Here is a 13,489-nt window from a genome sequence, read left to right as displayed (position 1 = left end):
GAGACATAATGCAGGATGAGTTTAGTCGTAGATTTTTCTGACGTGGGGTTTCAGTCTCGGTGTTTTTATATCACCTCGCTTTATATTCTTGTATCAACAACCAACAAGTACATATTACCCCGAGATAATTGCAAAAACTATCAGGGTAGTCGTGTAAAGGTTAACACGCTAGACCATGGCGCTGGGGACAGCTGGTTCGAATCTTCTACAATTGTTGTTGGGTGGTACAATGATTGATTGTTAGAAATTTAACAATGGTTCTTGGAAGGAACTAAAATGTTTTCGATACTTGCATTAATATAATTGAGTTGCATTCCAGGTGAATTGAAGCTGAAAATTTTGCTGTAGTACTCTGAGGGAGAGAATCCTGCCAGCTGGCCCTGGTAATAAAACACGTCGGCTTGATAACTGCAGCAGGAACCTGTTAATATAAAACAGTGTATGCATAGATGTGCCCAAAGATTTCTAATTTGACCAATTGTCAACAATTGACTTTCAGACTGAGGCCATTACGTTGATTTCAACAGACTTGTTCGATCCGTTTTCATATCGTTGCAATTAGAAGCTACTGGCCAGTGCCCCCCAGTAACTTCTAGTTCGTTTCTCATAAGACCCAAGTTGATGCATAAATATGTTTGTTTGATACCCAATGAGAGGGGACACGCATTTCAAGATTTAACCCGGATCTGGATCAGCATGGATTTTAAACTGCCAATTTTTTTAATGTCCCACTCTTCAATATACAGCCTGGTTTACAGACACGCTGATGAGTGGTACATGTACTCACAAATCTTTGCTTTGTCTGTCAAGCATCACTTACCGAATGCCCTCAATCTGAAGATGGCTTGTTATCCGAAATCACAAGCACTGAGCAGTGCTAATTACCAGTTTTTTTTACCCGCCAAATACAATCAGAGCAATTAACTTGTGCGTCCCCTTTATCTCAGCTGCTCTTTTTAAATTGGATCACACTAAATTCAATCCACCTAAATGAGCCACTTTAATGCCTTGCATGAAATGCAAACTTAATGTTCTGATAAAGAAAAAGGAAGTTTTTCAGTACAACTATGGTGTTGGGCAAAACTTTTTAAAATCTTGAAAAATAAGAAATTGAAACGTAATGTTTGAAAAGAAAATGTTATCAAATGTACACCAAAATGTTCTTAAAAACTGTAATACTAATAAAATATCAAATATCAAAAATCAGTTTCTTTATAGAGGTATGTTTGTATTATAGCTGTGTAAACAGGTTTCGGGTACTCTGCCACTTCTGCTGGTACAACTGACGAGGTCGGGTTTAGTCTGGATCACGTTTCAGGTAATGGCAGATCATCTTACCGACTCTGTAAGCAGCTTGCACCTCTGTTGTTGTTCGCAGGTACAGGTACGAGGTTAGTTCAGTTGCAAACAGGGGTACACCAACGCTGTCTGTGACCAATTTGATTACAATAGAATTTGTACAAAACCAAAATTTTTACGAACACACAAGATTCACATTCGTCCGAAGAACAAAAAGGAGAAGCAGGGGTCGGAAAAGCTGAAAACACAGAGCTAAACATCTTTAAACATTGTTGTGCATCACTCATTCACAGTTCAACGCAAAAGAACACTTGGTCCCATCATGATTTGATATTAACACTCATATTATAGCAGAGTTATTATAAGACTGCTGCAGATAAGCACCTGACAAGATAAAAGTGATTATTGACAGTACTCTCGGAGTGCTGAGAGAAAAAGAACGACCATAGGATGGTAACCCTCACTGTGTTTGTCAAAATGATATGCACAGTTATCATCAAAAACTTCTCCCCTTAAAATTCTAGTGCTTTTCATCTTCGTTCTCAAATGGTTGCGTGAAAACATATTATTGTATGCTACCAATGGGGCAGGAAAACATTTTCGCCACAAATGACCAGCAAATTTGACTTCAGTGGGCCACAACTCTTGGCTAAATTCTTTAAATTTCTTGCAAATAAAATAGTGCTCCAAAATTACGCGTTGTTATCACCAACACTGGCCTTCGGTAACCCCCCACCTCCCTCTTCAATCATTTCATTTCCTTCATCGCCCAAACATTCCTTCGTATGCTTTTCGGCAGCAACAATATAATTTGAAACATTATTCGCAGCACCAATCTGCTCTCGCTACACAAGCTCACTCCTATCATCGACACTCGCTCCTCGGCCTATAGTAATTTTCGGTCTCTTACAGCCTTCGGGGTACCCTTGTTTGCAACTGAACTCAAACCGTACCCGTACCTGCGAACATTTTTAGACGTGGAAGGTGCTGACAGAGTCCGTGAGGTGATCTGCCGTTACCTGAAACGTGATCTGGACTAACCCCGACCTCGTCAAGTGGACAACTAGTTGTATTCAGATGTCGTAACTCGATTATTAATTAATTATTAAAAGCAACTATGATGTATGAAGATTTCAAAAGTGCGGGAGGAAGAGAGGGAGGGTTTGAGGGTGCAGTTTTGTTTCGGGCATCAGATGGCTTATCCACGAGTAAAGAAAATTTGGCTCTCAGGTGACTAATTGTAATAGCCTAATAGGAACTAATCGAGGGAGAATAATCCATGAAACAATAATAAAGCATGCTTGAAATTCACAATTTTTGAACGATAAAAAATAAACTCAACTTTGTTGGTGAGACTGAATTGGTACGAGGCTAGTAATTAGCACTGCTCAGTTCAGGTGATGTCTGATATTAGCCATATTTATGTTAAATTCAGTCAGTAAGTTAAATTGCTGGTCCATAGTTCGTGAAACTGTATGCTATCTGCAAAGACTGAATAAAGCTTGTATACTTGATTAGCAATGGTCCAGCGTTGTTTACTATTGAATTTCAATTTTTCAGCCCTGAAACTCTATGACACTCAACCCCAGGAAACTAAAACACTTTGATCTCATTCAAGGAGCAAGGAGATGGAAAACGGGTGCGATAACATCGCTCATATTCAGATCACAGGGACTACGGAGAAAGCAATTTGCGTCTTCTCCTTGCGGAAAGGGAACATCAAAAGTAATTGGGCTTATTGGAGGTTAAGTTAAAAATTATTGCTTAAACTTTTTGGTTTGATAAGCAAAATAATTGTTTTTGAATGACCTGACTCACTTGAGTTACCAAGTTCAATAATTTAGAATAACGAGCAAAAACTTGGCCTATTGCTACGACTAGAATGATCTTCCCAAGCTCATGTGAGGTCAATCGAAACGCAATTGCTATAGTCAGGAAGACTGACAAACCCACAACAAATATGTACGAAGTCTTATGTACCGATTGTACCGATTGTTTTGCATGTTTGAAAGCCAATTATTCCGATGATTCCAAAGAAAAAATTAATGACTTCGTTGTTTTTGTCTAACGCAAACGGCACATACTGACCATTTTTCTTCGTATGAAATTGGCAATCGGCGGAGTACCTGTCTAGGAAATATCCCCCCATCGAAAATAACCCCCAGTCCGATTCTAATACGAAGTGAGCCACCACGGAATTAATACCACATGTTCAAATCGATGATGATTTGTTCGGTTGTGATGACATGTCGAGATGATTTGTTCGGTTGCGACAGTTCCATATCAAGTCTCACGGGCCGCTAAGGCATGGCCATGGCTTGCGAGGCATAGGGTTATCTTCAATAGTCAGGTGGGTTTTTTTTCGCGGAGGTTTCTCTGTTTGCATTTTTCCTATCTTGAATTGGGTGGGGTGTTTTTTACTGCGAAACCGGCGAGTGGAGTAGGTCAGAGATATCAATGATCATGAAATCTCCAAAATCCCAATCTTATGTACATCCAAGTTCCCAAGTTCTCGCTTGGTTTTGTAAATATCATGTGCCTAATATATGATACCGAGAGACATGGTACCTCGAAATATGATGATAAAAACGCTACTTCAATTTAATTTAATTTACATACTCCATTCTTTCGACCGACTCAAATAATCAATGATTAGTTTTAGTGGGCCCCAATAAAAAAACAGTACCCAGCATTATGTTCTTTATTCTTCTTGTTTTATGAAAGTGATTTTCTAAATTTTGAAGTCAACTGAATTTTCAAGCTCCTAAATAATTGTTACTTTTTCCACTATTCTTTCTTTTTCAATTGTTGTAATTTTTTTACTCTTCTCATTTTTTACATTCGAACATGTAAATTCCATGACTACAACCTAAGGTTAAACCCTTAGATGTAAATCCACAAGAGCCAAATTCAAAAAGTTTAATTATAAACGATAATTCCACCTTTGCTGTTCTTTTTTTATGCATCAAAGGATGACATAAGTGGTCCCAACTTTCTGTTCATCTGTTCATTGGGACCATTTCATGCTCTTTCTCAAAAATGCTGTAAGTATATGTATAACTTTGCGCTCGTTGATACTGATATCAACTCGAGTGCAAATGTAGTTTGAACACCCCTCTTAAATCATAACTGACAAGACCCGGGCCCCTCCCCACCCCCCACCAACTCTTCTTCCATTGACCAGAGTCCTGCAGGAACTAACCAAAGTCTCGGTTTGAGAGTGAGAACCAGTTGATAGTTTTGTACACTGGTCTGATCAGATTGGCAAAGTCTTCGACCCCGCTAATTTGAGAAGACAACCTCCTTCCTGGCATCCCGTAGTGATCTGACCAGTAGCCACGTAAGCAGTACATATCACTAAATAGTTACAGACAGGTTTTTCTCTTTCCCATTATAGCCCCCCCCCCCCCAGCTTGGCGGCCATGTTACGTAAAGCCCTCTCCCCATTGTCATACATATAACAAAATGCGGAGGGGATAAATTTTTGTAGAGCTCTGATGGGAAAGACCAAAATATTCATTTCAGGTTTATTTTATATCCTACGATTACATTTATTAGCAGATTTAACTTATATTGTTGCCCGGTAGGATTGATGTTTTACCGGAACTACCCAACGCTCATCTCTAAGAATAATGCAAGATCTTGCAAGAATTTTGCGCCAATTTTTGTGTTATCATGAATGCTACATAACAATCACACTTTTGAACTAAAGTCAGTAGGGGTTTTCTAAGTAAAGCGCAATTACTTGAGTGAGCACTCGGGTGAGAGTGGTACAGCAGAAAACTCAACAATTTTCGACGTTTTTTTTTTAAATTTGGAAAAAGTTCATGTGCTCAAGGGTCCCTATAATGAGACTTATGTGCAATCAAAATTGTCTGCATCCGAACTTCGTTCGTTCAAATTTGTCTACATCTAGAATTTTGTGCGGTTCTTTCTCGCTTCCGGGGTGTGTAACTTTGAACACATGACAACCACCGCCTGTGGTCAGGACTAATCAACTTTTGGTCTCCGACCTCAATCTGGAAGGCGTATTGCAATTTTAATACTTCTTAAAAACTTTTATGCTGATGAATTTTATTTATAGCTAGATGTCCAGTCTCTTTGATAAAACAGTCATTATCAGCGTCAGGTAAAAGGCAAAAATCTCACTTTTCTCTCATGGCATCTTCTTATTCAGCAGGATATGTCAGAACGGTGGTCCATTTATATATATATATATATATATATATATATATATATATATATATATATATATATATATATATATATATATATAGTTAAAGCCTGAGCAGAATAAATTAAATTAAATTGGTTCTGAGAATTTGAGGAGGTGTTATACATTCGATACAAACTCTTCACTCAATTTCGATAAGTCATCAAAATCCTTACTAGGAAGCTCGTCTAGTGATGTTTTGAAGCAGTCTTATAATGTTTTTGCAATTTAATAGTTCATCTTTATTTTACAAAAAAGAAGAGGGAATTGACCTGAGATAAAAATAATAAGAAAAAATAAATGGATGGGAAATTTTCAGTAGAACTTTGAAAGTAAATCAGCGTTGCCTTGAATGTAACCTAGAGCATAATTAGCAGGAAATTTGTTTGTTTCTCTCTATTGTTTTCATTCTTTTTACAAAGTTCGGACAACACTGCAGCGTGAAGTTGAGGAGTTTCATTACTTTTACGCAAATATTTTAATAACTACAGCCAGTTGCGTTTCTAGATGGTTTGACGGATCTATATGTTCTTCTCAAATTCGATAGCTTCACAAGTTCAACACAATTTTTTTAAATTGATTTATTCCAGTGCCTTCTCTCTCCTCAAAACTATGACCTTTTTTTAAAAAAAAATATCTCAAATGAAGCTCCTTAATAATTAAAAACTGATGTTTTCTCTCATCGCACAAATTGAGTAGTGTTTTCTTGTACAGCAAAAAATTCTAAAGAAATGATTCATTTTAGTTTCAGTTAAAGTGTGAGCAGATCAACGGCAATACATTTTTTTCGTAATTTCAGAATGAACTTTCATTTATTTTCAATTTTACACTGCTCATGCAAAAAATCGAAAAACTGCGCAACGTTTCTGTTGATAGTCCGTTGCACACAAGCTTACAGCTTGCAGCAGTTTTTAAAATTATTTACGGTGTTGTTACATTTGCAGTAATCGATTTGATTCATTTCAAATTGAACAGCAAACCCCTCCGGGTCGTTCCCGGGGGATGCCAAAAGATTCTCCTAGACATTACTCTACACCCATTAAAATGTCAACATTGCTCTCCCCAACACATTCACTCACTCACACACACACAGACACACACACACACACACACACACACACACACACACACACTCACACACACACACGCACACTCACACACACACACACACACACACAGACACACACACACACACACACACACACACACACACACCCACACACACACACACACACTCAGAAAGAGGGAGAGAGAGAGAGAACAATCTGGAAACACTTGTGGTTTCGATCTGGAGCCTCAGCATGGGATTTGCATACTTCGAACATTTCACCCACCTTAAGCGTGCACATGTCATACCCAAATAGGTGTGATTGCTAGGCAAAATGAACTTGAGCGACTGCCAGACCCTTGTGTCAGCTTCCTCCGTCACGACAATATCAACTAAACACAATTGATACCCATGCTAACAAAATACAGCAGTCACAGTATTAACTGTAAGAAAAGATGCACTTTTAATTTATATCGGACTCCGAGCAATAATAAATAATTATACAAAGTTTTTCGCTGGCTTTATTTTCGCTTTTCATTGCTGTCTTGGCGGATGAAAAATTTTGACGTCAAAGTTTATGAGCAAACGGTGCTTGTCACAAAACAGTCAGTTACCCGGTTGGAGAAGTGATTCAGCTGCAAATTTTGTAAGAAATGTACTGAATCTGCTGAAAATTTGTTTAGGATTATGCTGAAAGTGGTGAAAATTTAGTTTTAAGTTCTAAATACACTGATTAAAAATATTTTCACGGTTTCTCAACACATTTCTTACAAATTTTTAGCATCCTTTTCAGCGCATCCAAAAATTCTGAAGTCAGCGCTCTCAGCACAATCCTTACATAAATTCAGCGCATCTTTCAACACATTGCGTACATAAACTCAGCCCTTCAAATTTTCAGCTCGTTCTTACATATTTCAGCACACAAGCGAGAATTTCCACGCTTTCAGCACATTCCTTTACATGAATTCAGCATATTTTTTACAAAATTAAGTGCAACTTTCAGCACATTCCTCACATAATTTCATAACATGGAGATTTCAGCAAATAGCTTACATAATTTCAGCACTTCAGCCAGAAAGAGACAATTTCAGCGCTTTCATTACATTCCTTACAAAAAAGTTGCAAATTTTTTGCTTTCAATTGCTTATAACGTAGTCGCTGAAAAAAAAGTTGCAAACGGAAAAATCTTACATAATTATACGCTTAATACGTTGACAAGTGCTGAAATTAGGTAGAAAAAATGTTGAAAAATCAGCAGTTGAAAATTAATATACGCTCCTATATCGCTTGCAATTTTGAACAGCCACTGATCATTCAACAATGTGCGTTGTTCTTTCAGAAATGATAATTCTGATTTTTTAAAGCAGTACAAATGAAAAGCTTCGGCTAACGGAACGAAAACAATTACACTTAAACACCTGATTTCAATCAATCCAGTAATCTGACAATTTAGTAAAGTGGTGATCACTGCTTCAAATTCATCAGAGATAACAAAATTATTGTATCTTTTGGTGTTTTTTCAAATGGTTTTTTTAAGTTTGACTACTCTGTGGCAAAGTTTCTGGTTTTTCTTCACTGCTGACTTTAAATGTATTAAGGTTCTGTTTTGAGCGAATATTTTAAATTGTTTCAGGAAAGGTACTTTATGGATTAAATATGCGTAAGCTGAAATTGTGAATGATTAAGTCTGAAAGTGCTAAAATTGTGCAAAACAAGGGCTTAAAATGCTGAAAGGGTGAAAAAAAGCCATTGAAAACGTGTAGGATACATACTGAAAAAAACTGCAAATTATATAAGAAATGCGACGATTGCCGGAGTTACCACTAGTCAGCGCATTTGTAATATAGTTTTCGGTAAAAACTTCGACCAGCGTTGTGGTTGCTCATATGCTAGTACTAGCTACTAGCATCTAATAATTCATGAAGAAAAAAAGGTCATGCGTTTATATATATATATATATATATATATATATATATATATATATATATATATAAAAATATGTATATATATATATATATATATATATATATATATATATAATTTATCCAAGTTCTTGCAAGTTCCACTGGAACCTTATACCTTATCAAGTCACTTGTCAAGTCTTGGTAAGGATGCTATTGAAAGAAGCGGCAAACTTAGTAAAGGTTCAATGGGGTTCTGCACTGGGTATATATATGTATGTGTATATGTATATGTATATATAAAGTGGTAATTATTTTACTTAACACAGACTTATTCACATAGTGATGAAGGTATCATCAAATTCGTGTGAAATACAAATAAATTTTTATAAAATTAATCTGGAAAAATATTTTAATGTGCTGTTCAGTTTTTTACGGCAAATAGTACTGCAAGCGTACTTTTTTACGATAGATTCCTCCAAGTTATTTTTTCACTTTAAAGCTATCTTATTCTGTTTCATTGCAAGAGAAATGCTTCTTGGCCTAACAATTTGAATTATTAAAACAGGATCTCCAAAAATTGAAGAAAAATTTTTGCATTAATGAATAAGAGCGTTTCTTATAACAGTGCAGAAAAGTTGTCAAAAGTTTGGCAGAATTTTGTTTCTATTGTCATCTCCTGTTGTCACTTGCTCATTTTTTTTTTACAAAAAAAAACATGAAAACATGATCCCGGATGTTGGTGGCAGAGCAAATCAGCGCTGAATCAGTATAGAAACACTCTGTTTTTTGGGATGACCAGTACTCTGTTCATGTCACAATTTACGCTGGCCAGTCTTGATTTTTGGTTATGTTTTACTGCATGAAAAATATTATGTTCAGCTTAACTCCCGTCAACAAGGTTTGCTTTTCATGCGATTCGAACTTCCGCGGGGTTACTTGTAACATTTAATTCGCACATCAATTTGTAAACACTAAGCTAAGTGGGCTTTGTAGTAATTGCCTAAAACTGGCTTATGTATAATTAATGTGTATACTACAATAGTAATTACCAAATATAAGCTACAAAATTATTACTTGATTGTGTGCAGAGTTAATTTTAGTGTATGCGTATTTTTCAGACTATACAGGATAAGTTTTGCCTGGGGAAACTCTGTGACCTCAATCTAATCATAATGAAGAAAAACTGCACATAAAAAAGCATAAAATACTCTGGCGATGCATTGTTTCAGACCTGAATTAAGGATTTACCCTTGGATTGTGCTGGTTCAGCGCTGAATTGCTATGAGACTCAAGACCGGGATGCTAAAACCGTTTCTGTTATTTTGTTAAAGCCAACCTATTTCTATTCTGACCAAAAAAAAACAATTGACTAGAACCGTACCAGAAAGAACTTGAACTAGACCAAGACTGGTTTCACAAAAATGGCTTATTGAATCGAAAACAAGAAATTAAGTGTGTAGAATATGGTGAAAAAAAATCATTAGCAAGTGAGCATGTTTTATATATAAATTTGATAGTATATATTAATAGATTATATAAATTGATCTCTCTGACGAATCTATCATCAAAGCTTTTGACACCAATATCCGATAAATCAATTCCAGATAAAGAAAAAATTGTTTTATATATGCTGTGGAACTTTCAAATTTTAAACAAGTTATGAATGTTCACCCTCCAACTTTACAAAATCTCCAAAAATTAGTGGTCGTCACTTTTAAAGCAGAGGGACTTTTCTGAAATTAATAGAGCAATTACTCATTCTTGACCAAATGAACTCCAAGCATACTTTAGTCTATGCCGATTTAATTTGTCAGTGCTACAATTTGGTCTTTTTGAGCTGGCTGTTTTATCAAATTTTTCAAATAATTAAATGTAGTTTTTTCTATTATTATAACCCATATAAAATTACAACTTATTATAGGGAATAACTGCATGTATTCAAAAAAATATATTTATAAAATCAAATGCATAATGTGCAAAACATTATTTCGCAATTTAGTTTGTGTTTACTTGCACTGTGTAATTTGGATATTCGAGCACTGTCGACCGGCTTTGTCATTTTCAAAGAGTCTTTGATTTCGGAACATAAGCGGCCTAAACTCAATTATCGGCTCATTTTTGGATTCCGAGGGTCGTAGAGAATGGCAGTTAAAAACCACAATTGGAGAATAATGTATTTTTGGAGTCTGCGCGACATATTTGGTCGGCAAATTCCACAATACGGTCAAACTGTTCTTCTTGGAATTTTATTGCGGAAAATTGAATCAATTTCGAAACAGTTCTTTCGCATTTTAAATCAACATTGGATTTTGATTGTCTTTGAACTGTTATAAGAATATAATTTTGTAAACTGTTGTCGTTTTGCAGAAAAACAATATTGAAAATGCTTTTCGACCTTCAGTTGCTTTTTACAGCTGATAAGTTCTGAATTCAGCGTGCAATCTTGCGGATTTGCCAAGTGAGTACAAATATTTTTAAGCTAAATGAACTTCGATTGTCATTTTCAAAATTTGTGCTGTTTTGTTTTACTTTTATATTGTCTGCTACTTCAGTTGGATAATTATTCAATGCAAATAATTTGCGTAAAGGGCTCAATATGGAATTGTGTCCAATATTCTATTCACTTGTATTACTTTTTCTTAACCCATATGTCCTTATATAATAGTCCATAGCTTGAATGTCAATTTTATGAAACATTAGCCATGAGTGACTCTAAACTGTGTATAATTAAGATATTTTGGCTGGTTATTTTGTTTCACACATTGTAGCCCACTTTTTTGTTTTCTTTGGTCCATTTATAAAAGGAATTTTTTTCACCAAAGGTAATTTTTTTCTAGAACAACTCCCACATTTCATTTCCAATAGCTTTTTTCTAAAAAAATTCTAGCATTTCTAAAAAATTCGCATTACCAATATTTATTTTTGTTCATTTCTACAAACTGAGATACATGCCTTTATACTTAAGCTTGGTCAGATAATTTTTCCAGACCTGGCCTGAGACCATTTGATACAACATCATTTTGGCAGCAATTTTTGTCAGCATTCTTTGATTTTTTCTTTGTTCCACATAATAACTATTAAAAATGCACTGATTTTCACAGTGTAATCAAATGTCGCTATTGGAAGCTATCACAAATGGAGGCCCAAATTGTTTACAATTGCTGAATTTTATATTAGTGTAAAACTGAAATTGTGCTACCAAATCACAGGGGTTTTCTACAAATCACACAATAAGGGATTTTTTTATGTATGCCGGTCTAGCTTGAGAAAAGATATAACTAATCTAAGGCAAAGGTATATTCCTCAGACCTGTTTGTGATATGAATCTCAATTCAAAGATGGGGCGGCTGAAAGTGTAAATACATAAAAAAAGTTATAAAATAAACGGTTACTAATTACGAATGAAATCGGGTTCAGCTGCTTGATAGTTGTTGTTTGGAAAAATCAGGGTTAGTGTGGGTTAGTCAGGTGGTCAGGGTTAGTCAGAAAGTCGTTGATTTTTAATTGCTCAAGTACTTAGGAAAAAATTCTGAAGATATTTTAAAGATATTCAGAAGAAATTTTGATTATTTTTCTGAAGATATATTTAATCCAGTAGAAACCAGAAATTGGTAGAAAAAATTGACGTAAAAAGACTGGGCTGTTGTCTGCAGCCATTATTGAGAACAATAGTCAATCTCATCCCGCTTCTTTCCTCAATATTATCATCGAAGCATTAGGCCGATAGTGGGAGGTAAACCACGTTTACCTTCAAAGTGAAAGAATTTCCTAATTTTCATCTTGGCCGAGAAATCGAGAAAAACAACTCAGCTCCTATCAAAAATTTGTTATTGTTCTTTCTTTAAAAACTATTTGAAAGCCAAGATACTTTGAGGCCTTTTCAATAATGAGTAGGAGCCTGGGTTATTCCCATTTTGCTCTTTAAAATTATAAAAACTTGAAGTGTATGAGGGAACTTAAAGTTTTCCTGCTGATGCACCTGCCTAGCTCTAAGTATTTTCCCTGAATTGCAAATTTCGTTTTAAGAGGGAGGAATTTTTGAGGTGCCTACGTTAATTTAGTTTTTGTTATAGTTTAAAAGTGGTCTTGGATAATCCAGGCCTAAACTTAGGCTCGTTCATTTATGAAATTATGAAAAAAGCAAAGGCTCAAATGTTAATATTTTGTTGGACTAAACGCATGTTAATTTGTGTTTCGTGTGCTGAAGTAGTGGTAATCAACGCTTTTAAGTATGCGATCGTTATGCCGGATTAATTATCCGTTCATTTCTAGCCGTTATAATACTAAAATTGAGCTTTGATTTACTGATTGGATTGATTGCAATATTTTGAGCAACGCAGCTTACCGATCATCCTTGTGTATTTTGAATAATCTATGCCAACTAAAAGATGCACCAAAGCGTCATATTTAATAATCAGTAATAATATGATCAAAATTTTCAAAACGCTACGATATTTTTAGTGTACAACAAATTTCGGAAATTATTGCGTAATGGCAGCTTTCATGTATTCTAGCATGTACTACAGTTCGCTAATAATTGAATTCTTTCATGCATGTGATGGAAATGCGAACACACCTGAAATGAGGAGCAACAGAACCCAAAACCAGTAGTGGGCCATCAAAATATTTCGTCAAGACGTCAGAATCAAATCTAATTGAAGAACATTTATAATCTGCCTGTTCAAATAAATTTTCTGGGTCAAAAGAACAGCACACCACGAATCTCAATCCAAACAACCAAACAAACAAACATTACAACGTAAAAGAAATAAACAATATAGACTTCGCGACCTCAAAATGAGACCTAGATTTGACCATTGGTTGTGATTTCTCATGGTTAATTTAAGTTTAATCATCTGATTCTTTAACAAACCTTTTTGTTGCCGATTACCTATGACTATTTTTGACGTGTTGTGCAAGTTAAAAATAACGTCAAACAAACTATTGTTACGTTGAAAGCTGCCCGAAATGAAAATGGCTGAACGACAGTGAAATTTGCATTGGATTTGAGAAATTGTGCGTTAA

The 13,489-nt window shown here is 35.4% G+C and overlaps 1 protein-coding gene across 1 annotated transcript in view; it reads right to left on the bottom strand.

Moving 5' to 3' along the window:
* The window catches only part of LOC142346177 (uncharacterized), a 26,401-nt gene extending 13,208 nt beyond the window's left edge, over positions 1–13,193 (bottom strand). The window contains exons 1-4 of the mRNA XM_075398686.1: positions 13,041–13,193; positions 6,847–6,952; positions 4,502–4,656; positions 294–421 (exon numbers count right to left, since the gene is read on the bottom strand). Coding sequence (XP_075254801.1) covers positions 294–421; positions 4,502–4,656; positions 6,847–6,952; positions 13,041–13,083 — 432 coding nt within the window. The 5' untranslated portion in view covers positions 13,084–13,193. The remainder of the gene's footprint in view (positions 1–293; positions 422–4,501; positions 4,657–6,846; positions 6,953–13,040) is intronic.
* Positions 13,194–13,489: the final 296 nt, after the last annotated feature.

This window comes from Convolutriloba macropyga, chromosome 9 (assembly GCF_964194025.1).
Source record: "Convolutriloba macropyga chromosome 9, txConMacr16.3, whole genome shotgun sequence".
Lineage (NCBI taxonomy): Eukaryota > Metazoa > Xenacoelomorpha > Acoela > Convolutidae > Convolutriloba > Convolutriloba macropyga.
Note: the sequence above shows the minus strand (reverse complement) of the source record. Positions and strands in the feature narration are given on the sequence as shown.